Source organism: Cottoperca gobio, chromosome 19, assembly GCF_900634415.1.
Source record: "Cottoperca gobio chromosome 19, fCotGob3.1, whole genome shotgun sequence".
Classification (NCBI taxonomy): Eukaryota; Metazoa; Chordata; class Actinopteri; order Perciformes; family Bovichtidae; genus Cottoperca; species Cottoperca gobio.
Genome location: NC_041373.1, coordinates 3,081,770 through 3,107,395, shown reverse-complemented (window position 1 = coordinate 3,107,395; position 25,626 = coordinate 3,081,770). Strand labels below are relative to the sequence as shown.

Sequence of the window (25,626 nt, the reverse complement as noted above, 5' to 3'; positions counted from 1 at the left end):
CCGATATTTTGTGATTTCATATTTGCTCTACTGCCACCAAGGGGTTGACTTTTCTGTTGTTTGGTGAAATGACTTGACAGATGGAGTGCCATTAACTCATTAACTCTGGTACAGACATCCATGTGTCCCCCAGGAAGAGCTGTGATCACTTTGGTGATCCCTTAATCTAGACCCATGTAGTGACTTTATTACAATTTATTAAATCTGCATTTATTAATCTGCATTAAGTAAGGTGTATATTTGAACTTTGGACAGAACCAGGCTAGCTGTTGCCTCCCGCCGGTAGTATTTATGCTAAGCTAGGCTAACTCCACCTCCGTACCTAGCACACATACACAAGAGTGGTTTGTATCTTTTCATCTAAGTCTCACAAAGAAAGCAAATAACAAAAAGCTTTGTTCTCAAACAATTTTTAAAAATAAATTTTATACTATTTGCTTAAAAAATCTATTACAAATATTCAGTTGCTAGGTAAATGTTCTCGTTAAAGAAAACCGTTGGTTTTGTGAGTCTATAGCTTGGTTTATCCCTTTGAATGAATGGCTGCAGCATATTTTGGGAGCGTCAGTGAGTTAATGGGGTTCCCTCCCACTCAGTTCCAGAGGACAGCAGACTTAGAAGTAGCTGCAGCAGCCTGTTTTCTCCTTCTGTGCTTCAATGTAGTCGTGAATCTGGAACTTGGGTTCGTTGGGATGTTGGATGGCTCGGTGCTTCAGTTCTCTGAAGAACAGAATCAGACATCAAACAGTTGTACAGTTAACAACAGTAAAGAAGGATCTTTTTATGAGGTATGGGGCAATTTTACTCAACCACCTGTTAAGATTGTTGTTTATTATTAAACTGGTGTCATCTTGTTCACTATAACTACTCATATGTTAATTCAATAATTGTATTAATCATTTTCATAATAACCATATGGATAAATAGTTGATGTTTTACTTGAAGAAATCAATGTTGTTATGGGATTGTGGTTTAAAATAGGGTTTTATAAGGATAGTTTTAGAAATTCTTCATCATTAGTTTGGTATATGGATACATTAATGGGTAATAATGCACAATAGTTTCTTAAAATATTGTTTTTCTGAATGGAATTAGGGATTTTAAAGTGTAAAATCTAATTAAAATAGCCATTTAAGCATTTAAATATTTAATAATCCCTTCATTTGTACTTTATTATTGAAAAATGGCCCTTTTACAACAGAGCATTATAGCATCCCTGAATGTTCAACTGAATTGAAAATGTAAAAGCCTTTTAAGAATGACATTTCTTATGACTTTTATGAAGTTTGGTCAATTTTAGGGGTTTATTTTTTAACTGCTCTTTACAATCCCATTTAAATACTTAAATGACATCACTATTAATATATTATTTATTGGACGGCTTGCTAAATGGGTTGAAACTGCAATAAAACATGTGAATTTAAATTTGCTTACTAATTATTGATGATTTCTGGATGAAGCAATGCGTAATTATTTATTAACAATGATGCTATTTCATCACCAATAAACACATGTTACAGTTACATCTGATGTATTCAGTAGATGCATATGTTGTATCACATTGTAACCCCTTTAGAGTTAGTCTGGATTTTGAGAAAATTAGTAGCAACGGGTAATTCCTTCTTGTATTCTCTGTACTAAACAGCAGCTGAAAAGAGTGATTGTGTCCCGCTCAGTGCGCAGTGAAGATACAGCAGTGTTAAAAACGGTTTCCTACTTGGAAACAGCAGTGAAGGCCAGCTCTACGTTGACTCCTGTCTTGGCACTTGTCTCCATGAAAGGAACTGAATACTCCTGAAGAGAAGCAGAGGAGCAGACCAGTGAGCAGCAGAGTATCAGCATCAGCTGTGGTTGTAAAGCAGTGAAGGAAACACTCACTCTGGCCAGCCTCTCTCCTTCGTCTCTCCTGATGGCTCTGTCACTGCTCATGTCAGCCTAACAGAGACACGCAGTCATGAAGTTAGAACAGGACAGCACATTAATAAAACAAATGCACTTCAGCTAGTCACATGATAACATACAAACGTTTCACTCTCCAGTATTCCCTGTGGAGTTTTCTTCTAAACAGTATTAATTAATTATAATTCAGATTTGCAAAGACATGTTTCTGAATATGTTTGTAACCGGCACCACATTCTTACATAGACCTTTATGTCTTCCTCGCCTTTTGTTCACACAACACTGACATAGGGGACCACAATGGAAATAAGCCTTTGGCATAGAAATAGTAAAGGAGTAGACAGACACTCCCATTCAAATCTGTCAGGGTTTTTGGACTGCAGTTCCTCTTTGGACCATGTGGGGTCGCCACCATTCATTTCTGTGTGTCATATGCTTGTCTTTATTGTTTCATTGGTTGCACCTGTTCCTTGTTTGCTAGCCTTTATAAGCTGCCTGTTTTCTTCTGTTCATTGCTGAGTCTTGAATTGTTGCTGGAGCCCAAGTTTGTGAGTTTTTGAGCCGTCTCTTGAAGTGTCTGTTTTTGTGCCCTTGTCTCGAGTTCCTAAGTTGACTGCCTTTTTGCTCTTTAGCTCTCAAGATCCTTTTACTGCCTGCTTTTCGTATATCCTCTGTTGATCCTGTTTTTGCCCAGACGTTACCTGTTAGTTGTCTGGAGGTATTTTGAGTTTTGTCCTGCCACCTGTTTGTCTAAAAGTAAAGACTCCTTTTCTAACCCACTCCGAGCCTGTGTCTGTCTCTGCATCTGAGCCTGTCACCCCTGGGTAGCACAGTGGTAGAGAGTCTGCCTACCACGCAGGAGACCCGGGTTCGTTTCCCAACAGACCATGTCAAAATCAACATAGCAATACCAATGCCATTGCGAAGACCTGTGACCGTTAGCACTCATTATACTGCTATGGTCAATACACAGTGCTGAGCGCACCTTTCTTTTCAACTAATCAAATGGAGCGGCAGAAGCTCAGTTCGTGGGGACTTGGCCTGGGAACCGGTTCAGGTCCCTGAACGGACCAAGTACGGAGTGTGGTCAGGAGAAGTGCCAGATCGCCTGCTGAGCTGCCCTTGAGCAAGGCACTGGGAACCAGCTTCACTGTGTGCTGTGCATGTGTGTACATGTGTGACGATAAATGTTGATTTGATTCCTCCATGACTGCGGGAAACAGTTCAATGTCCGTTCTACACTTTATGGAAAACATGTTGAGTCGTGTTTCTGTCCACGTCATGAAAAGTTAAATATTCATTCTCTTTCTGATCGCCACCAACTCCTGAGAAATAGAGAACTATTTGTTTCTGTAGCTGCTAAATGTTTCCCTAGCTAGTTATTAACTGTATGTTTGCTGCTGTATAAATTCATGCATTTTATATACAGTATATACAATAATAAGAAGCCACAGTTTTCCAGTCAGGTTTCATTAAAGATCATATCCATTTCTATTTCCTCAAGACTTCTCAAACAATTCTCTCTCACCTTGTTGCCCAGCAACATGATGACTACTTCGCTCTGTGCATACTCATGGACTTCTGTTAACCAAGCCTGAAACAAGACAGACAGACAGACCCACAAATATACAGAACAAAACAGAGAGAAAGTGTTTGCATTACTATTGATAGATGATCCACAGGGGTCATTGTTTGCTCTCTGTAGCTTTATTGGTTTTTGTTAGAGGCTGTTTCCTCCTCATGACTCATTCCCACATCTTCCCATGAGGCAGACATATCCCAGACTTACCCTTATGTTGTCAAAGGAGGTTTTGCTGGTAATGTCGTACAGGAGGAGCAAAGCTTTAGAGAAAAGATGAATGAACAAACTGTTATAATGCTGCACATCACAGTAACATGTGGGTGAAAGTAGAGCTGACAGTCAGTCGTAGATTATGGTGTATATTTGCCTCACCGTGTGCATCTCTGTAATATGCATGTGTCACACTTCTGAACCTTTCCTGTCCCGCTGTGTCCCAAATCTGAAACAGAAAAGGAAACGAAGAGCTTGGCCTGGTTCCACTTGGCTAACTCAAACTTTTAGTTACAACACTGGTGCCCAAGAGGAAACCAGCCTGCGCTCTAAAAATAGGCTCTTATTGTGAAAGCACATCAAGTTTGTACTGGAACTGAATTACTTACTGACCTGTAGTTTGACCTTTACGTCGTCAACAGTCACCACTTTATTCTGGGAGAAGCAGAAAGAGATTGGAACTGGGTTTGAAAGGGCACTGGCTACACAGATTAAGGGACAATTAGTTGAAATTACAGAAACCCAAACACATCTTCTCAAAAACTTTCAGACCGATTTTCCTTAATTTGTCGAGCTGACATTTCTGCCTCCACTCCACTGAAAAAAATATTGAACAGCAGCACGTCTTTGAAGAATCATGAGCCTGTTACTAATCCACACAGCTCACTCAGCTCTTTGGAACCCCTGCTACTGTGAAGAGTTGGTTGGATTAAAGACTCGCTCACATCTGCTTTTAAATGGCAAAATTCTGGAAAAATGAATTCCCTGAGGGAACAAAAAGTAAAAAAATGGAGGAAGCTATCATAGCTTATTAGCTGTGTTGTCCCTTTTAACCTCTCTGTAGAAGAATAAAAGAGGCATGGGTATTAGACAAGCCGATGAGCTAGCTAGCTCAGAGTTTGGTTGTCCTGCATGTTAGCTGTTAGCATCTCAGCTACTGTAGTTCACTGCCTTGCCTTGAGAGTAGTCCTTACTGTATGTCAAGCTAACACCAGCTATTTAGAGAGGAAGCATATGTGAACTCTGCTTTCTGGTGTGACAGCGTTAAGGCATGTGGAGGAGTGACATCACACAAGGGGAAAAGGTCTTGCTCGTTATTATTTTACATCTTTACTTCAAGAGAAGAGCTGTATCTGCTACTATCACAACCAGACTTGTAGAAGGACGTTGTGTTGGTCAAACCTGTTTCCACTAGGCCAGGGAAATACAACACACTCATCAACAGGAACATCATCACATTCAAAATTGCAACAGGAACGAGAGCCAGGCTCTCTCTCCCCTCACAAGTCACTCTGCTGGTGCACAACAAAACCGTTTAGTCATTGACCGTGACAGTCAGCCTGTCCTACATTTAGTTGGAGGCACTCTTACGTAGTTAAGGGGAGTGCTTCTGCAGTCCAATGAACTAAAATGTGTCATGCCCCGGCCCCTTGTCTAAATTGTGATCTCCTTGTTTTTCTGTCTTTAGTTGTCTTCCTGTTTTATTTTGGTATACTCACCCTTGTCTCTCGTTTCAGAGACTTCACTTCCTGTCCTTGTGTGTTTCCCGCCTGTGTGATCAGTTTCACCTTTAGTAATCTCTGCTTTCCCTTTCGTCTGCACCAGTTCCTGTTGTTCTTCCAGTGGCAGTTCCAGCAGTTCCACTAATGTTACACTCTTTGAGCTGGTTACCTTGCCTGTTCACTTGACGTATGTTTAGTCAAGTTTTTTGTTACTCTGTACTGTCAAGTTATTTTTGAAAAATTCCTTTTTTGTTGTTGCCTTTTTAAGTAAAGACTATCACTTAAACCCCTTGTGTCTGTATGTCGTGCTTTTGGGTCCATTTCCTGCTGATGCCAGAGCAACACTCTGATAAAATGGTGTGCGCTGGGAATTCATCAGGTTAATGGGGAAATTGTGCCTGGACTGCGCACGCACACACACACACACACACACCGTGAATCCAATGCCCACTGTAGCAGAGAAGGAGCCAGGGATGAACTTTCCTTGATCGAACTGCACCAACAGAGATGTCTTTCCCACGCCGCTGTCCCCGACCAGGATTGTCTGCAGGAAAAATAAAATAAAAATTATATTGTTATATAAAGTCATTGGCTGAACAATCGCAATCATTTTATAATTTTGGGTTGTGAGTCAGCATCTGCGTCACTGCTTCTGCTTTCAAGCAGCACAAATAATATTAACTTTTACAAGAGCCTGGCAGTGTACCACTTCTACAGTGACTCACAAACCGGAGGAGATTACTTATAGGGCAATGAAATGAAAAAAGGCAGCATTCAGAAGCATCCAAGATGAGGTGCACTACCTCCACCTCCACCTCCACACACACACACACACACTGCCCTCAAACTGTCGGATGCAGTAAGTGAGACACAGCTTTGACCTTGTTGTGAATGTCCGCTGACGTTTAGAAGTGGTCTTAACAAGACGTCCAGTAGTGAGCTTGTCATAAATGTTCAACACTATTGCCAGAGAGAAAACATCTGTGATATTGGTTGAGTGTGAAGAAAAACTAAATCTGTTAAACGCAAACATTTTTATTGTCAATACCAGCGATGTCTATCGGGCCTGGGACCTCTGGTGTATGTCACATCAACGTTTTTGAGGCATCGCCAATGACTTCAGTTAGGTATTCACTCTGCTGAGAGAAAGGTTGGTGCAGCAATTGAAAGAAGAATTATGTTTAGAAATTCCTTTAGTTAGTGATTGAAGTAAACACTTTTGTTAGGGTAGCCAGGGTGCAACATTTGTGTGGACTGTTTAATTAATACCTTGGACACGCTGGCAAAATCTCATTTTTGGCATTCTGCAAACCTAGGCTTAATATTTTTTTAGTTATCTACTATAGTTCATGCGCATGTTGGAATGTTGAAAGGTAAAGAGCAGCACAGGACATGTGACTGATAGGTGGTTATTGCACATCTTGTTGGTGATGTTAACACGGATACAGGACCGGCACAGGGGGAGTTCTAGTTGTGAATTATTTGAAAAATATAGTTTTTGACCTGTAACCCCACAAAATGATGCAGTTAGTTAATGAAATGTTAATTGGATTTGGAAGTAACTCTCGGTTACCGTCACATAGTGGGTGACATGCAGCCTACTATAGAGCAGACAAACACTTAATCCATTCCTTGCACTTATGTTTTTTTTCTCTCTACTCTCTAGACCAGGGGTCGGGAACCTATGGATCGTGAGCCATATATGGCTCTTTCGATGATGCCATATGGCTCGCAGACAATTTTGAGCTCTGTTTCGCGAAGGGCGGCGCTTTGCTCCCGACACAAACACACGTGCGCACACACCTACCGTCATAGACAGAGCGGAGGAAAGGAGAGGAGTGAACAAAATCACATCCTTGGCCTGCTCTAGACTATAAAAGCCAAGAATCACTCTCACTACAGCCTCATGTGCAAAATCAATGCTTAGGTTTAGCAAACGTCATTGGATATTTAACACTCTGGGGCCATAATAAGAGACACATTCCTAATTATGAATCCCTTAAAAATGTTAAAAACAGAAATGCTAACATGTAGAGCACAATACAAAGCAGCAGCAATATCATTTCATGTGATCCTGTTTACTGGACATCCCTGAAAGCATGTGACATAATGCTGCAAAAAACAGGAGAAAAAAACATGCATACGTGATGATGATGAGTGTGTTGGTGGTGCAGTGGTATGACGCTGTTACCGTGGTAACAGACGTAAGCCGAGAAGTGGGCTTGTCTAATAAAACCCTCTGGAGACTGAAGGCAATTAGGTGATACACCGCAGATGTTCGGGAAGTAGACATGGAGGATGTGGATGATGCATGCATCGTGTGGGGAGATACAGAGACTGGAGCTGCAGGTTTAAACGCAGATTGTTAAGAATTTCCTTTCTTTCTGTTTGAGCCCAGTTGTTCTTACCAAGAAGCTTCTTTAAGAACTTCCATGGAGGGGATCATGCTAACAAAAATGAAAGGTAGAAATCCCTTTACTGTCTGGGAAGTTGGAGAAAGAGTTTTGGGGAATTAGGGGTATTTGGAGTCGGGAGGTTCTGCTGATCTCCTTTTATCTTCCTGCAGAGTGTTAAGTCTGTGGCACTCAGCCTAGAATGTCATTTAGTTTGACAGTTTTCATATTGCCTCTTCTTTAGACTGTCCAATATGCTGCACAGCTGGGATTTGAATCCACACAACAAATACTATAGCTTCCAAATTTACATCTCACTTACATTTATTTGACCCTTTATTTAAACAGGTAGTCATTGAGACCGGGATCTGTTTTTGAAGAGAGGCCTGTGTAAAAATATAATACAACACATACAAGCTTAGACAGACAGATAACTTACAGACTTATATTAAACATGTTCACAATTACATAAAGGATTTATAAGTGTGATGTCAAACATGAGTAGAACCTTTTTAAATGTTTGTTAGCGGCACTGTATGTGTGCCTCAGAGAGTGGAGACATTGTTCCACCATGGTACATGTCATTTTATATTATGATAGCAATATATTTAAGATATAGATAAAGTATATTTTAGGTCAAATAACCGCATTGGGATTAATGGGTGATGCTGATGAACTCCAACATTTTAAAATAAATGAAACAATATAATGTATAGTTGGCAGTTAATGCTTAAGAAATACTTTCAAAATCATTTGTAATAGGAACACAGTATAAAACCTCCTTAAAGGATAAGTCTGGTGATCTTCTATATGTGTACCATGAAACCAATGAATCTAACAAAACAGTATCGTCTAAGTGTCCGAAGCCTAAGACATCTTCTTCCTCTGTGCCTCAGCGCTCCATTGTTGTCCCAAAACAATAAAAAGCACGTCAATGAGCCACATATTTACAAAGCGGAATTTTTGAAAACTTAGAAATCTTGTTTACATCCAGTACGAGTTAGCAGTCTCCCTCGTGTCTTCAGTTGGAACCAATGCGAGAGACACAAAGATAGTATTGATGTTACTTTTGGTCTTTAACACCAGCTGCCCTTTACTAGCTGCCCTCTTATTATGATGTTGTATAATGTTACATTGATTTTAATTCAAATGTTGGCTGGTGTGTCACCATGGTGATGCGATAGGAGGGGAGTTCTAGACAGAGCATAAACTACAGAGTCATATAAGTCTATCCACCACACAAACTAAAGAGCACTCGAAGGAGAAGCATTTGTGTTGTGTACACACGATCCTTCAGGGGAGACACGGCTGAGAGAGGGAAGGAGAAGCTTCTCCCCCCAGAGCAGAGACAGAAGGAGCATCAGACAGACAGTCAGACAGACAGGCAGACAGACAGACTTCACCTGAAAGGACTGTTTCTAATTTATGACTGAACAGCTTGTACTGCTATAATCTTCCCATGTTCTCCCCTCACAATCTCACAATCTCTCACACACACACACACACACACACACACACACACACACACACACACACACACACACACACACACCTTCTAGGGCAATTAAAGTGTGCTGGTTAAAGTGCATCATGGTTACATTACGGACTATTAGCCTTTGGGAAGTCTGAGTTCTCATTAAACTCACACTATTGACAGAAAGTCGCTTAAGAAGAAAAACATTCTTTAGAATAATTACTTTAATGACATTATAGCAGATTGTTTTCTTGTAATTGTCAAACACCATCAGTGACACTAAATGTGAAGTGTCTTAAATATCATGTTCACTTTTGGAGTCATATTGTTGGTGCACTCATTTCTCACAGTGACCAATATCTCAAAAGAAAGTAGGGCATTGCAAACTAAAGGCCCAAGTCATGATTCAGGACATGAGCTTGACTGACACAGCTCCCTTACACTGAAGCTGCTCCTGAGATACAGCTTCACTATACTCAATACAATGTGACATGTCACTGATGCCCTAAGGGACTTCTCTCTCTGTGTCCTACAGTGAGGTCAGAGAGGCCAGAGGATCTTTGGAGTCTGGACTTAGACTTGCTGACGTGTTGGTCTATGTAGGTTAGTGTAGCTTTATCTGCCTGAGACGAGGCTGTATGGATGTGAGAGCACTTTATAGGGTGTCATGGAACATTGTTTCATTACTAATGTCACTATACAGGACTGTCTCAGAAAATTAGAATATTGTGATAAAGTTCTTTATTTTCTGTAATGCAATTAAAAAAACAAAAATGTCATGCATTCTGGATTCATTACAAATCAACTGAAATATTGCAAGCCTTTTATTATTTTAATATTGCTGATTATGGCATACAGCTTAAGAAAACTCAAATATCCTATCTCTAAATATTAGAATATCATGAAAAAGTATACTAGTAGGGTGTTCAACGAATCACTTGAATCGTCTAATTAACTCGAAACACCTGCAAGGGTTTCCTGAGCCTTGAAAAACACTCAGCTTGGTTCAGTAAACTAAATCACAAGTATGGGGAAGACTGCTGATCTGACTGCTGTCCAGAGGACCATCATTGACACCCTCCATCAGGAGGGTAAGACACAAAAAGAAATTTCTCAAAGAGCAAGCTGTGCACAGAGTGCAGTTTCAAAGCACATCCACAAAACGTCTGTTGGAAGGGGGAAATGTGGCAGGAAACGCTGCACAACCAAGAGAGATGACCGCAGCCTTAACAGCATTGTGAAGAAGAGTCGCTTCCAGAATTTGGGGGAGCTTCAAAGACAGTGGACTGAAGCTGGAGTCCAGGTATCAAAAGCCACTGTTCACAGACGTGTCCGGGAAATGGGCTACAATAGCCGTATTCCCATGGTCAAGCCACTTCTGAACTCAAGACAACGGAAGAAGCGTCTGACTTGGGCTATGGAAAAGAAGCACTGGACAGTTGCAGAGTGGTCCAAAGTCCTCTTTTCAGACGAAAGCAAGTTTTGTATTTCATTTGGAAGTCAAGGCGCCAGAGTCTGGAGAAAGGCTGGAGAGGAGCAAAATCCAAGTTGCTTGAAATCCAGTGTGAAGTTCCCACAGTCAGCGATGGTTTGGGGAGCCATGTCAGCTGCTGGTGTTGGTCCACTGTGTTTCATCAAGCCCAGAGTAAATGCAGCTGTGTACCAAGAGATTTTAGAGCACTACATGCTTCCGTCTGCTGAAAAGCTCTATGGAGATGAGGAATTCATTTTCCAGCATGATCTGGCACCTGCCCACAGTGTCAAAACCACCAGTAACTGGTGTACTGACCATGGCATTACTGTCCTCGATTGGCCTGCCAATTCCCCTGACCTGAACCCCATAGAGAATATGTGGGGTATTGTGAAGAAGAAGCTGAAAGACACCAGACCCAACAATGCTAATGAGCTAAAGGCCGCTATTGAAGCATCCTGGGCATCCATAACACCTCAGCAATGCCACAGGCTGATTGCCTCCATGCCACGCCGCATTGATGCAGTAATCCGTGCAAAAGGATTCCCAACCAAGTACTGAGTGCATTAATGGACATTTTCAAATGTTTGATTTTGTTTTGCTGTTATAAATCTTTTTTTTTACTTGGTCTGAGGAACTATTCTAATTTTTTGAGATAGGATTTTTGAGTTTTCTTAAGCTGTAAGCCATAATCAGCAATATTAAAATAATAAAAGGCTTGCAATATTTTAGTTGATTTGTAATGAATCCAGAATGCATGACATTTTTGTTTTTTTAATTGCATTACAGAAAATAAAGAACTTTATCACAATATTCTAATTTTCTGAGACAGTCCTGTAAATACAATTCCTTCACCCATAACACTAGCCTCACAATCAATGCAATTTGACTTTATTCATACATCTCTCATCTCATCCTTGCATCCTCCGATTCTCCCATCCTCTCACCCTCCCATCCTCTTCATCCTCTTCATCCTCTCATTCTCTTGAACCTCTCACCCTCCCATCCTCTTCATCCTCTCATTCTCTTGAACCTCTCACCCTCCCATCATCATCATCCTCCTCATCTTCTCATTCTCTCACCCTCATCTCCTCCTCTCCTCCCATCCTGCTGCTTGCTGCTGAGCCTGTAGCTTTCTCGACAGTGTAAGTGAACCAAAACAGTTGCCGTCCATAAAACCAAACCAATAAGCTGAAAGATGCTAAAATGCTTCATGGAGGACATACAGTCAGCGGATGTTTCTCTGTGAGTTGGTTACTGTGAGAAACCCCTTTCATCTTACGCAGTCATTTGATCCACTGTTAACAGAGAGTAGGCACATGACTTCACTGTAGGTGGAAGTCACTTTGGTGACGTCCACTGAGTGGCAGCGTTATCATTCAGCTTGAATGTCACAAAACATGGGAAAGAGCTGTTGTGCGATTGGCTGTATGAATAGACTCAACAGGACGGCAATAAGCTAAAGAAATGAGAAGCAAATGGATCGCTGCTGTTCTTAGAAACATCTGGACTCCAGGCAGCGAAAGATGGATTTGTGGATCGACATTTTTCCACTTGTAACTTGTTAAGTTTACTTAAATTGATTCAATTAACACACATACAACTTTGCTTAACAACACAAACATTTAACAAAAGTACAAAATGTGGCTTCATTATAACTCACAAGGTTAACAGACAAAACGTTTTCACTACATGTACAACATACTAATGTTATTAACAATAGCCTATGGCATTTTACCTTGCATATTAGCCTAGCGGCTAGTGGATTTATCCTGTAAGTGATTGTTTATACGTTTTCTTTATCACTGTTGGATGGTTTCAGTCACTGTGTTCCCCAACAGAAGAGTATTGTTGACTTTCATGTTGAAACAGAGCAGCTAAAACTGATAGCTGGCCACATGTCCATGGACCACTGGTTCTTTGGTTAGTTGTAAGGATTTGTTTTACTCCTGTTTTTGCATATACCCCCTCAAACTGCAAGAAGTTGTTGGTTGGAAAGTGAAGTTAGCGCATACCCTCTATACAACGCTATTCATTTAAGTCACATTTTCAATAATGTACTTTATTTTTTTAAACACTTTTTTAAATTGTTAGTTAACATATATAGACACTACATAAGACAGTACACAAACTTCCACATCCAAGACATAACAAAATCAAGTACATTAACAGTCGCACAAATAACATAATTAAATTAAATTAACTACACAAACATGTGGGTAAGGCTATGTAAGGAGATATACAAACATGTAGGCAGATATGAAAGGCTTCAATCCTTCTCCCAGCATAGGAACATTAATCATCTCCAAGTTGCTGACCCAGAGTGCCCTCTAGATCTGCATGTTCCAGATAGTTAAGGAACACCCTAACACTAAAACAAAAAAAGCCTGGGCTCCATGCTTAACTGCAATGATAAAATCTCTTCTATCATACATTTAAACTCCTCCCAAAACGTTCTTATCTTGGTACACTCCCAAACACAATGGAAGAACGTTCCCTTGGATTGTCCACATTTAAAACATAAGTCTGGGATATTACCATTAAATTTGTTTAGCTTTTCTGGAGTAATATATGTACGCATTAGCCAGTTATATTGTAAGAGCTTAAGACGGGTATTTGCTGTTTGTGATTACGCTTTCTTGCAGGCACCTTCCCACTCATCAATTGAAATGTCTTCTTGTCTTCGCTTCGGAGGACTCAGGGGACGCAGATATAAGCAAGTTATAAAGTGTAGAAATTAAGTTTTCCCCCCTACAGTCCTTTAATATTATTTTCTCTAATGGTGAGTATGGAGGTATAGATAATAATTGTTTTTGGTTTGCTCCAATAAAGCTTCTAATTTGTAAAAATGTGAAAAAAAAATTCTGTGGAATGTTGTGTTGACTTGCAAGCTCCTCAAACGCCATCAGTTTATCATCATTGAGCCGATATAGATCAAGAGCTATATAGATCCTGAACTTTCTGTACACCCTTATCTGACCAAACCTTAAACCCACTATCAGCTCTGCCTGGAGTGAAGTCATCATTTCCCCAAATTGGACTAAAACGTGAGCAAGAAAGGGGCTCGCCCAAGTAGTTCCTCACTTCATGCCAGACTCTAATCATGTTCCTAGTAACAGGGTTAGTGTTTTTTTTTGTAAGTTTCTTAAGACTAGTTGAGTACAAATACATGGGAAGCGGTAGCTCTAAAAATTGGGACTCCATCTCTCTCTAGGCAGGGAGGTTGTCGTTTGGAAAATAAAACATAGTAGTCCTTAACTGAGTTGCCCAGTAGTACCAGAGAGGATTAGGACACGCAAGGCCCCCCCCCTCTATCATAGGGCATATACAGGAGGGTTAAGCGCAAGCGGGCTCGTTTGTTGTTCCACAAAAAACTTAAAAATAATTTCCTTAACTTTGAAAATAAGTTTTGAGCAGGAGGCAGGGGGATGTTTTGGAATAGATACAGCAACTTGTTCAGCAGTATGTTCATTTTTAATATATTAATTCTCCCAATTAAAGAGATCAACATCTTCCCTCTATCAATTGTGCTGGTAATTGACTCCATAATAGGATCGTAATTAGAATTCACCACATCTGTTATATTGGGCACTATTTTTACACCCAAATATGTAAAATTATCTGCAACTTTAAACTGGGAGACTGATGCAGTCTGATTACTTCTCTCTTTAGAATTTAATAACATTATGGAAGATTTGGAATGATTCATTTTGTAACCGGAAAATTCACCAAATTTTCCCATCACTTCTAATAGTACTGGAATTGATCTCTCCAACTCCCTGAGAAGCACTATGACGTCATCAGCATATAAAGCTAAGCGGTGGTCTGATTGACCTATAGTTATACCAGAGATCTTTGGATGAGACCGAACAGCTATGGCCAGCGGTTCTATTGCCATTATAAACAAAAGTGGTGATAGAGGACACCCCTGATGGCACCCCTTGTGGATCTTAATTTGTTAACCCTTGGCGCCCCTTAATAAACCCATTCTGATCCTCCTTAATTCTCCCTGGGAGCAGGCCTTCCAACCTTTTTGCAAGGATTTTACATAACACCTTTACATCCGAGTTGAGAAGGCTTATTGGTCTTAGGTTTTCACATCTATTGCAGGGTTTCCCTGGTTTTGGTAACAATGTAATCAAGGCTTCTCTCAGTGTTGGCGGAAGGATGTCATTAATAAAAGATTCTAATAACATATTTAAGAGGGGGGTTTGTACTTTATATTTAAACCTTTTGTAGATATCTATAGGTAGGCCATCTGGCCCTGCAGCCTTCCCAGATTTCATGTTATCAATTGCATCAGAGATCTCTTGAAATGATAATTCAGCTTCCAGACTAGGTCTGAGTTCTGCTGGGATACTAGGTATATTGAGAGTGTCTAAGAAGTTATTTTGACTTGTCAAATCTGTATTTATGTCAGAGTCGTATACATGTTCATAGAAATTTTTAAAAGCCTAATTTCTTTCTATAGAATGGACTATATCATCTCCCTTATTGTTCTGTATTAACATAACGGGTCTTTCAGTTTGTAATTGTTTAATGCGCCACGCTAATATCTTTCCAGGCTTCTCTCCTTGGTCGTAAGATGTTAGTTTGAGTCTTAGTAGACTTGCCACTGCTTTAGAAGCTGACAGTTCATTATACTGTGACCTCAGTACGAGCAGTTATTGTTGTACTTTGGGGAAGGGCTTCAAAAAGGCCTCTCTCTCCAGGGTTTTTATTTACGATTCCAACATTGTCATTTTCTGACGAGCTTTTTTGGATTTGGAGCTTGTGTGGTTAACAATTTGGCCTCTAATAAATGCTTTAAAAGCTTCCCATCTTATAGATGCTGATGTTTCCGATGTATTTGTCTCAAAATATAAATCAATTTGTTTGCCAAGATACGTGACAAAATCTGAGTCTTGCAACCATTTTTGTTGGAATCGCCATTTAGGAGGATCTCTCGTCAGCCGTGAGTCGACATAAAGCAGTGAGTTTGGTGCATGGTCCGAAATAAGGATTCCATCATAAGTGCCGTCTTTAATTTTAGAAGCCAAATTTGCTGATATCAAAAAGTAATCAATACGGGAATAAGATTGGTAAGAAGCAGAATAGCAAAAATACTCTATAGCATCAGGCTTTAATTCTCTCCAGATGTCCTTCAAATTGAAATTTTTCATAATATTAAGTAAGTAAGTGTATAAAACAGGTCCCTGAAAAACTTTGGATCATCATTATTGGGGCACATATGTTAACTAGATTCAGATTTTCTGTTAGTAGAGTACCCTGTACAATTAAGTACCTACCAGCCTTGTCCTTGATTACATTTGTTACCTGAAATGGTACCGATTTGTGAATTAACGTCATAACACCCCTAGCCTGAGTAGAAAATGTTGCTGAATACACAAATCCCGTCCATCTCCTCCTAATCCTAATATCATCCTTTGGCAGTAAATGTGTCTCTTGCAAAAAAACTATTTTAGATTGCAGACTTTTAACTCTATTCATAACCTGTTTGATATTTAAAAAGTTTTTGCAGGCCTCTGCAATTCCAGGAAGTAAATTTAACCTCCACACTCTGACATGACCTTTGACACAGATTAGGTTACCCACATGTACATACAAATAAAAAATACATTTAAAAAACATTAAGAAACATAATATAACATAATGTTCCAAACCACATCCAACCCTGTGAACCTTTAACCCCTTCCCCGAATGCCTCCACCCTAATGGGCAGCCCCCCCCCTCCTCATGTTGATACTTCCTCTTATAGCTGACAGTCACTGTACTCATACAGCACGTGCTTCAGCTCGACTATACTTCTATTCCTAATCTTTGTTTTACATTACTAACCACCATGTAATCATAAGAAGTCCCACCAAAAGTAGTTCCACCATACTTAACTAATGGGCAGTGATCTCAGGAGGAGCCAACATATGTTATGCTGTAACATTCCAGATTATAAAAGTGTCAAAATAAAATAAATATGCGTTCATTCTTCAATTTCTAAACTGAAGGCTCCACATACCCTTGTCATAAAACGGCACTTACCCGTTTTGTTAAACAACCATTGCAGGGCTTAACACAAATGTAGCTGAATAGCTAGTTATCAGAGACACATGTAACTTAAATCACCAATCCCCCTAAGAGCTGGCCTCAGCAGTACTTATTAACTCAACCTCATTTAAAGCTATTGCTTTCAAGCTTGTAACTTAAATATGCCATGCAACATTGGTAAGATACTGAGAAGTATAGTGTAAACATAAAAAATAAAATAAAAAAACCCCAGAAATAAGTGCTAGGTCAGGGCTAACGTAATTAGCGTCCCATGTGTGGTATCAGATCCCAAAGTTATATAAACACTCGTGACCACCAGAACATATAAACAGAACATTTGGTCAGTGTCAGTCATTCAGTTCAAGTAGTTCGACATGTCCAGACATATCCAAGATGCCCGACCGCAAATACTTAAAGAAAATAAGTCATGATACCTGCACAGTTAGCCCATATTAGCCCTTTAGCCGGTCGCAGCCACAGGTTACGTTACTCAGCCTGTCCCTCCTCTCTTGCAATCCGCTCGATGAAGTTCTCCACAGCAGACAGGTTCTCAAAAGTGTGCGGCTTGTCCTTGTAGGTCACCAGGAGCCTAGCCGGCAATAGCATGCCATACCGGATCCCCCGGTTCCGTAGTTTCTGACGGACATTGTCTAACATCTTCTGCCGCTTGTGCACTCCTGCAGTCTGGATAAAATCTCACCTGCTGGTCTTTGTTTTTTTGCCCTGGCTGCCTTCGTTACAACCATCCTGTCCCTGTAGTTTAGGAATTTCATGATCAAAGTTCTTGGTGGGGCATTTGCATCCCTCCTCTGGCCGATTCTGTGAGCTCTCTCCAGTATAAACTTTTAATTTAGCGGTGCTAAATCTAACACGTCTGGGATCCATTTTTCGAGGAAAGCACAAGCATCCCCTCTTTCAGCATCTTCTGGCAAGTTCACCACTCTCAAATTAGATAACCTGGATCTTGCCTCCAAGTCTTCAACTTTATCCTCTAGCTTCGTGTTTTTAGCTTCAAGCGTGTTGGTCGTCCTCGGTAGATGAGATTCTTACTTCAGCCTCTGCCATTCGTTCTAAGCATTCCCGTATCTCCTTTCTCATCCCCTCTATTGCTGTTAGCATGCCATCAAGTCTTGTGGAAAAGTCCGACTTTAAAGAGCCTATGGCAAACAGGATTTTCTCCGAGCCTGCCTCCCACCGCCTGGCCTCGCCCGTCTCAACAGAGGTCATGGCTGGCGCAATGCTAGCGCTAGCATAACTTTCTTTAGCTTCCACGTGTAGCTTGGATGCTTCGAAGTTTTTTTTAGCTTAAACTGATTTTGGTCGTCCTTTAGCTGATTTCCCTGCTGCAGCCGGCATTTAACCGTCTTTTCCGTGGAATAGAAACGATGGGTTGACATAAAACGTGGGTAAAATTAGGATTAAAGACAGAAATTGGCAGAGCACTGATAGTTGCGTCTTCCTAGCGAGCCGCCATAACCGGAAGTCCCAATTGTGTACTTTTACTTGTAAATGTACAAAAGGGAGTCTCATAGAGATGCTCTTGGTGGGCCCCGCTCAGTCAGCAGTGTCAACCCTTGTGCCCTCTGGACCTGCAGCCAGGTTCATCTTTTCATTTATTTTAGTCCATTTTAAAATCCTACTCATTACTTCCAAGGCTTTACATGGCGAAGCTTTCGAGTTGAACACTGAACTTTGAACTCTTTTCTGTCCCAAAAGGCTCTCAGATCCACTGGGTCAGGCCTGAGCGGCTCCAGGTTAAGGTCTTCAGTTAACATTTGGTGTGCTGACACTGTCTCAGTGTTTAAATCCTGTCCTACAGCACATTTTTCTTGTTTTATTTGTTTGTATAATACAGCTCTGTGGTGTTACTGCCAGATTACATGTTTATTTTTTACTTGTTTTTACCTTATGAATGAATACATATGTAACTGTTTTTGTGCTCTTTTCTTTTATATATATATATGATTGTGTTTTTATGCAGTCTCCCTGCACAGGAAAGCACATCTACTTCTTGCTTGTAAAGGGCTATACAAATATAATGATTGTTGTATTGGGAGAGGGATCCCTTCTCAGTCTCTCCCTTAGGTTTCTTCCATGTTTCCCCCTTTAATTGTGGGGTTTCTCTTAGGAGGTTTTTCCTTGTGCGGTGCGAGGGTCTAAGGACAGAGGGTGCATTTGTGATATTAGGGTATATAAATACATTTGATTTGATTTGATGTTAAGAAAATTACTAGAATAAATGTAAAGACACACTCTCCACTCCACATTTAAACAATACTATTAAAACACGTTTATTTTTATTTTTATTATTATTATTATTATTATTATTATTTTTACATTCAGCCTGTATAATGAGGTCTAGAGACGGTGGAGGGATTCAATGTTTTGAAACGCAACAACCCTGGAAACAGACCAAGTGAAGATCAGCACCACGGAGAGCGCGAAACCTGTCCAGCACGGAGGCGTACCCAGCGGGAGGACCGGGTTATTTAAGGACATTTTGTCAATGCCAGTAAATAATTGGATAAATAATAGGATAGAAAGGACACTAACAATACAATCTTAGTGAAAGTACACCAGTGTTGAAAAGTTTAAAATGTCAGTTTGTTTCACATGAAACCTTCTGTATTGTTTTATTGTAAGCATTTCCCCATACCTTGTGCACAAATTCCTCATCATATGTCGGAGCTGTTGGAGTCTTTGCCTGGCTGTCGCTGGTCTCTCTGGATTCGTACCCACTATCTGGATGGATCTCCGGGTAATCAGTAGTGTAATGTGCCGAGATCGGCTCCATGGACTCCATCCGCTCCATCCTGTTGTCCTCCGTGTACTTTTATAGCAGCTGGCGATGAGAATAAAAAGCGGAAACAACGTCTCTCTCTCTCTCTCTCTCTCTCTCTCTCTCTCTCTCTCTCTCTCTCTCTCTCTCTCTCTCTCTCTCTCTCTCTCTCTCTCTCTCTCTCTCTCTCTATCCGTGAAGCCAACCCTCCCCATGCCTCTGAGCGCTCCTCGCGCCACTCGTAGCTCCTCCTGTGGAGTGAATCACAGTCTGCGGGCTTCTGCCTACATCACTTAACATTTAAAAGGCATGTCGTGATCACTCACCCACATCACGCCAATTACAAAAGAAAATGGTGGGGGAGGCTGATGGAGAGAAGATGCAACTGAGCAGCCTGAGAAGAGGAAGACGATGTGAAGTTTGCACGAGAGGATAAGAGGAGGGGAGGGTGAGAGGATGAGGAAGACAAAGAGGATGAAGTGGATGAGGAGAATAAGAGGATGATGGGATGAGGAAGATGAGGGGATGAGAGGATGAGGAGAATGAGAGGATGGGTGGATGAGGAGGATGAGGTGGATGAGGAGGGTGAGAGGATGAGGTGGATGAGAGGATGAGGGGAAGAGGAAGATGAGAGGATGAGGAGAATGAGAGGATGAGAGGATGAGGAGGATTTTTGTACACAGAATACAGGAGAGAAATTTCCAAAATAAAACTAATGTGTGATTCATCCAAACTGCTCTTTGTTATTGAAAGTCTATGTAATTACATTGTAAATCACTGAAGATATTAAGAATTCTAAATGTTCTAAACTTCTATTAAAACAATGTTTTAAGGCCTACAGACAGATCTCGTGATGCTGCATACATACTCACTGTGTTCATAGATGAATAGACACACTCCTATAAAACATATGATCATTTTATAAAATATGATGCATTGTTATAGATTAAACATGTCCAACAGTATATCTGAGTTCAAATGAGCTCCACCTCAACCTGCTGTTATAGAGTTAAAGTTATTTTATTTGTTGTGAGATATTATTTTTAATAAGCCTAATGGTTTTGTTCAGTGCCATGAACTTCCACCAGAGTTTGCACAAGAGACAGCGTTGCATTTGCTTTGCTTTTCCCCGGCCGTGAGAGCAGTTTGAGGTGAGTTATTTCTGCCGGTAACTCCCCCACCCTCCTCTCTTCAGGGTATTAATATTTACCCGCTGGTTAATCCCGGGGGATGCAGTGTCTGTGTCTTGTGCACGAGTTTCCAACAATTTGAGGGAAAAGCCAAAGCTGTTTTCTTGCACCTCAAGCGCAAATGACAATTTGTTTGAAAGCTGTAGATAGTGTAAAAGATGTAAAAGATTCAAGCTTCATGTTTACTTCACCTCCGACTCCGAGAGAGACTCCTGTGATGGCACCAGAGCTGCTGACTGTCATTGTGGCTTCAGGTGAGTACAGAAGCTTTTGTTTCTCTTCTTTGTCAACATTTGTCTTACATGTTATACTAAGGAGGTGTAAAGTGAGGAAAAGCATCATGTTGCTCTGTTTATTTGATACATTTTTATTGTGGCTGATGACCACCATTAAAAGTTATATACATATGTTTATGTAGATATGTATTTATATAGAAATGGGGAGAGTCCACTAAAGAACACAGTCCTGAAAAACAAGGTGGTTTAATATGATTTCTGTGTGTAGCTACAGTATGATAATGCTTAAACCTGTCGGCATAGCAACCTTTAAACAGACAAACAGAACTTTTAAAATTATTTAGTGAAATAAATGATGTTTCTTATCTTATCTCTGCTTTTTCAGAGGTTATGGAGTTTATGTTTTTTTTAATACATTTTCACAAAAATCTAACTACATAGAAAACTATACTTTAACTGTAGTTTCACAGTTTTATTAATATTATATCGAATGAATTTAACATTTTCTTCCATTATAATGAATACTTCTCCACACACACCTCTTTAAATGACAAATATAGCTTTCATCAAAAAACGCAGATTGACACCAATGAGTAACATTTTGTTTTTGTTGAGAATAAAAAGGACATTTACAAATGGTTTCTCTCACAACATGTACATCGACATTAACTTTAGTGCCGTTTGGTGTCCAGGGACTGCGATACGTCCCCCATCTTCCCAATGTCTGAATATACTGTAGATGTGCAGTGTAACAGTGCTGTTCCTCTCCTCCGCCTCAGTTTCCTGTGTAGCATTTTGTTTAATGATCCTGATGCTGGTGGTGGTCCTGTACAGAAAAGATCCTCTCTGCTGCAGATTCAGACCCAACAGGACCGAACACTACACAGTAAGAACAACTATCTACCACAGTAAGCTTCACACACATTACCCGTTCAACACCAACAGACAGAATTGGCCCTTCATACCACATTCTATTAGGATGAGATTGTCTTTAGGTGCCAGGATACAGTTGTAGCCCGCATACATGTAATTAGATTAAACATAAAACACAGTATACATAAGCCCATGTAAGCAGTACATAGCAATAGGAAATGTATAACAATCTTCAACCAAAAAGCAAACGATCCCGGAGACATGGCCTGCTTCACCTGTGTGGGGGCCCCAGGGCACACATTTTCTGTTGGGACCCTTTTGTCCCCCCAACAACCACTCTGTATGCATTTTGTAAATACAAACCTGTACTACTATGCTGGCGTAGTAAAAGGTTTCAGTTAGTTTGTCAAAACTTGATTAAACACAACTTTATTTCGGAATCTGACCATGCAACCATAACATAAAGTATAATAATGTAACTAAACTGTATTAACTAAAGTAACAAGTTTCCCAGTCGTCGTCGCACCCCCCCACCCTCCCAATGCCACACTGACTCTGTTAGATGGATGGATGGATGGGTACACATACGTAGATATTGCACAGGAGTAAAACATACACCGAAAATATACCTATCACCACTAGACGAGACACAAAATATAAAGAATTAGGAATTATAATACACTATAAATATACCAAACTACTACAACTAAAATATAAACACAGGATAAAATACTATAGTAGGCTTTTTTAATAACTGATGACTGTACATTTAGATTGAATAAACCCTGTAGAGGTGAAATACTGCCCCCTATTTCTTTGGAGCAGGTAATTACAAACTACACATTGCACCTTTAATATATACTGTAGCATTCAGCAATAAAACCCTGGAGACCTCTCTTCCCAGGGAGAGCCTCCCCATTACCACAGCAGGAACTCTTTGATTGGCATGGGCCATGATGCGCACATTTCTGCCATGAACCAGGGAGCTGTTGGACCACAGGTAAAAATTATGACGTCGCAAAGATTTGAAATCCATCAAGTGCATCTGCCAGAAGTTTCATATCAGATTTCTTTGTGTATGTGTGTGTATGTGATATAGCTTTCCAGAGGGCTGTTCATAATAGGGAAGCCAAATGACTACCACCTCAATGGGTATCTGCCGAAGCTGCCTTCCTATGAGAGCGTTCGTAAGAAGGACCGGCAGAGAGAGATCCACAGTATGATCTCACAGCGCTTCGGCCTCCCTGGCTGCCACCATGAGGTGAGCAGACAGAGAGCAGGATTCTGTTTGGTCCTGGATGAGATCCCAAGTCGTTTCCCTGCAAACGTTTATTGCACTTCATGCCATGACATGAAAAATAATAGTTCAATATTTAGGGAAATACACTTCTTTGCTTTCTTTCCACATAGAGATGAGAAGACTTTCATTTCTGTGGGTTAGGTATGGAACTGGAGTCATGAGGCAATTAGCCTAGCTTAGCATAAAGAACACAGACAGGGGGAAACAGCTAGCCTATAGCTCTCTCCAAAGTTAAACAATACACCTGCTGACCCCTCTAAAACTCACTAACTATCTCATTTGTTTAACCTGTATCAACAAAGAGATGTACAAATGAGTCATTGTCGTTTTCCAGGGCGGTACATGCTCTGAGGGTTTGCTTGAAGAGATGTGTCCATCCACCCAGCACTTCTGTGAGACAGCTCCAGCTGTAGCATGAGTTTCTAGTTGGTTAGTAATCACAGATTGTAGATCTATTTACAAAAAAGATGGTAACCAGACCTGGCAACCTCACAGGGACAACACGACTATGGGAAGTAACCGCTGTTTTACACCAATAAATGATTCTAAGAGGTAGTTTCATGTAAGTCTACAAACCATATATTGGCGTTTTTACATTTCTGTTTGCATATATGGATTAAACAAAGAAGAAACACATTGTTATTGAGTTTCAGAGGCTAGCTGTTTCCCACTGCTTCCACTCTTTATGCTTGGATAATCACCTCCAGCTCTGTAAGTAGGCCAGACAATCTTTTTCACAAGGAAGAAATATATTGAATTAAGACTTATTCTTTAAGTTGAGTTACAGCAACCTGTACAGCTGAATGAATCCTATCCCGGCATTATTGTGGCCGCTCTTCTGTCTCTATTTTTTCCAAGATTGTACCTAGTTAGTAAGCAAGCTAGGTCAGAAGATAACGTCCGCATTCCTAATGACGCTTCCAAAGCTCAGATTGGTAGCAGAACTAGCAGAAACTTCCGTCAGTTAGCATCAGACCTGTTTAAATTGCTGAACAAATTGGAGGCGTTGGAGTGCTTCAGAGAAAATTGGCCAACATTTCCCATAATGATACAAATAGCAAATCTCTCTTGTTGTTCCTTGCCGACGTCCAGCTTTAGATACATTACATCATAACATTTCCTTTGTCACGTTCTGTTCTAGCTTCCACCAACGTATGAAGAAACCCTTCGCCAGTCCTGTGACATTTCACCTGCAAATCTGTGCTCTCTGGATGTTCACCTGTCAATCCGCCCGCAGGAACACTCCTCAAACCTCAATGAAGACACACACAACCCCAGTCAACCACCCCCAGCGCTGCAGGCACAGTCTTCCTCCTACAGCCCAGCTCACAGCTCCAGCTTTCTGTCTCTGTGATGGTCCAATGGTTTGTTGCCAAGCCACAGCAAGAGGAGGGCTGCAGGTGTTAGAGCAAAGCAAGTGACGCCATCAGCAGCAAGAGAAGAGTTCCGGGAGGGTTGATAGATCTCTGTGATTCTGCTCGGATGTGTTCTCATGATAATGACTCTGTACACTCCCTAAGGGTGACAATGACACATATCTGCATTGTCTATTCAATTATTGGCAGGATTTACATTGGGTTTTTCCAAGGATGGTATAATGGCAGGATGGATTCTTTAGAGACTGATCATGATTTTATTGTACTGAAGCCTTTTTTATTTATGTCTTTGGATTTAACTGAATTTATACCAATTAAATCCTGAATGTTCAGTGTTTGCATCAGACTTTCACTCTTATAAGAGTCTTCAAACTCAGAAACAACAATAAAGGTGCAATGTGTACAATATGGCCAGAATTTAAGTTTAAATATTCACACCATGAATATCATCAACACAGTGTGAAGAGGTAACAGTGTTGACGTCTCTGTGTTGTGTTGCAGAGATATCTACTGAAGTTAGCATGCTAACAGCTAGCTGCGCTCCGTCCAGTCTGTAATACCACTTGTTCCTCTAGAGGTGATAGTGAGTCACTGTAGCTGCAGTCTGCCTCAGTACAGAGGGAGAAGAAGCACAGCTGCCTCGATCCCTGTAAGTTTGATAGTTTGTTTTGATTACATTTGAATTTGAGCAGCCACAGCCTCTAACAGAACCTGCTTCTCCCGGTGCCGCTGCACACTTCCCCCGGCGAAAAAGTCCCTCATCAGCAGAAAGGACGAAACAAAAACACAAGTCGTTCCGTTGTCTCTACCACCCCGGATCCAAGCCAACATATAAACTATCACAATAGCCTCCTGTGCCACAGTACACACACAGATTGCTAACGTAAACTACAGGCCAACATCACAGATGAAGATTATAGCAGCGTTATTTTGACTTGCTCGGTGAGTTAAGTAGTCAGATAAATAGATAGATATAAATCTAGAAAGATAGATCAACCTCATGGTGGTGTACAAGAAAAGTCAGGGGATCATTAAAATGTGTAGGATTCATCATCTGAGAACCAGGAATATCTGTACAAAGAAAACAAATCTATCAAGTAGATGTTGAAAATAAATCAGGGACTCAACTCAATCAGTAGGATTAATCCACTGGGCACCAGGTGCTTCATGGTAACCCATCCAATAGTTGTTGAGACATTTACCTTAAAAACACAACATCCAACCTGCCTCGAGGCGCATGAGGAATAGTCAGTGGATCACTACAATCAGTACGTCATCCTCAGAGGAACCTGAATGAGT

The 25,626-nt window shown here is 40.6% G+C and overlaps 1 protein-coding gene across 1 annotated transcript; it reads right to left on the bottom strand.

Annotated features, from left to right (window-relative positions):
• Positions 1 to 198: 198 nt before the first annotated feature.
• Positions 199 to 19,484, bottom strand: LOC115024837 (ras-related protein Rab-37-like). The gene is made up of 9 exons (XM_029456694.1): positions 19,230 to 19,484; positions 5,627 to 5,737; positions 4,085 to 4,126; positions 3,854 to 3,920; positions 3,689 to 3,741; positions 3,428 to 3,493; positions 1,879 to 1,935; positions 1,718 to 1,794; positions 199 to 720 (listed from the first exon to the last, which is right to left on the bottom strand). The coding sequence occupies exons 1-9, from the start codon at positions 19,383 to 19,385 to the stop codon at positions 615 to 617; spliced, it is 735 nt and encodes a 244-aa protein (XP_029312554.1). The 5' UTR covers positions 19,386 to 19,484; the 3' UTR covers positions 199 to 614.
• Positions 19,485 to 25,626: the final 6,142 nt, after the last annotated feature.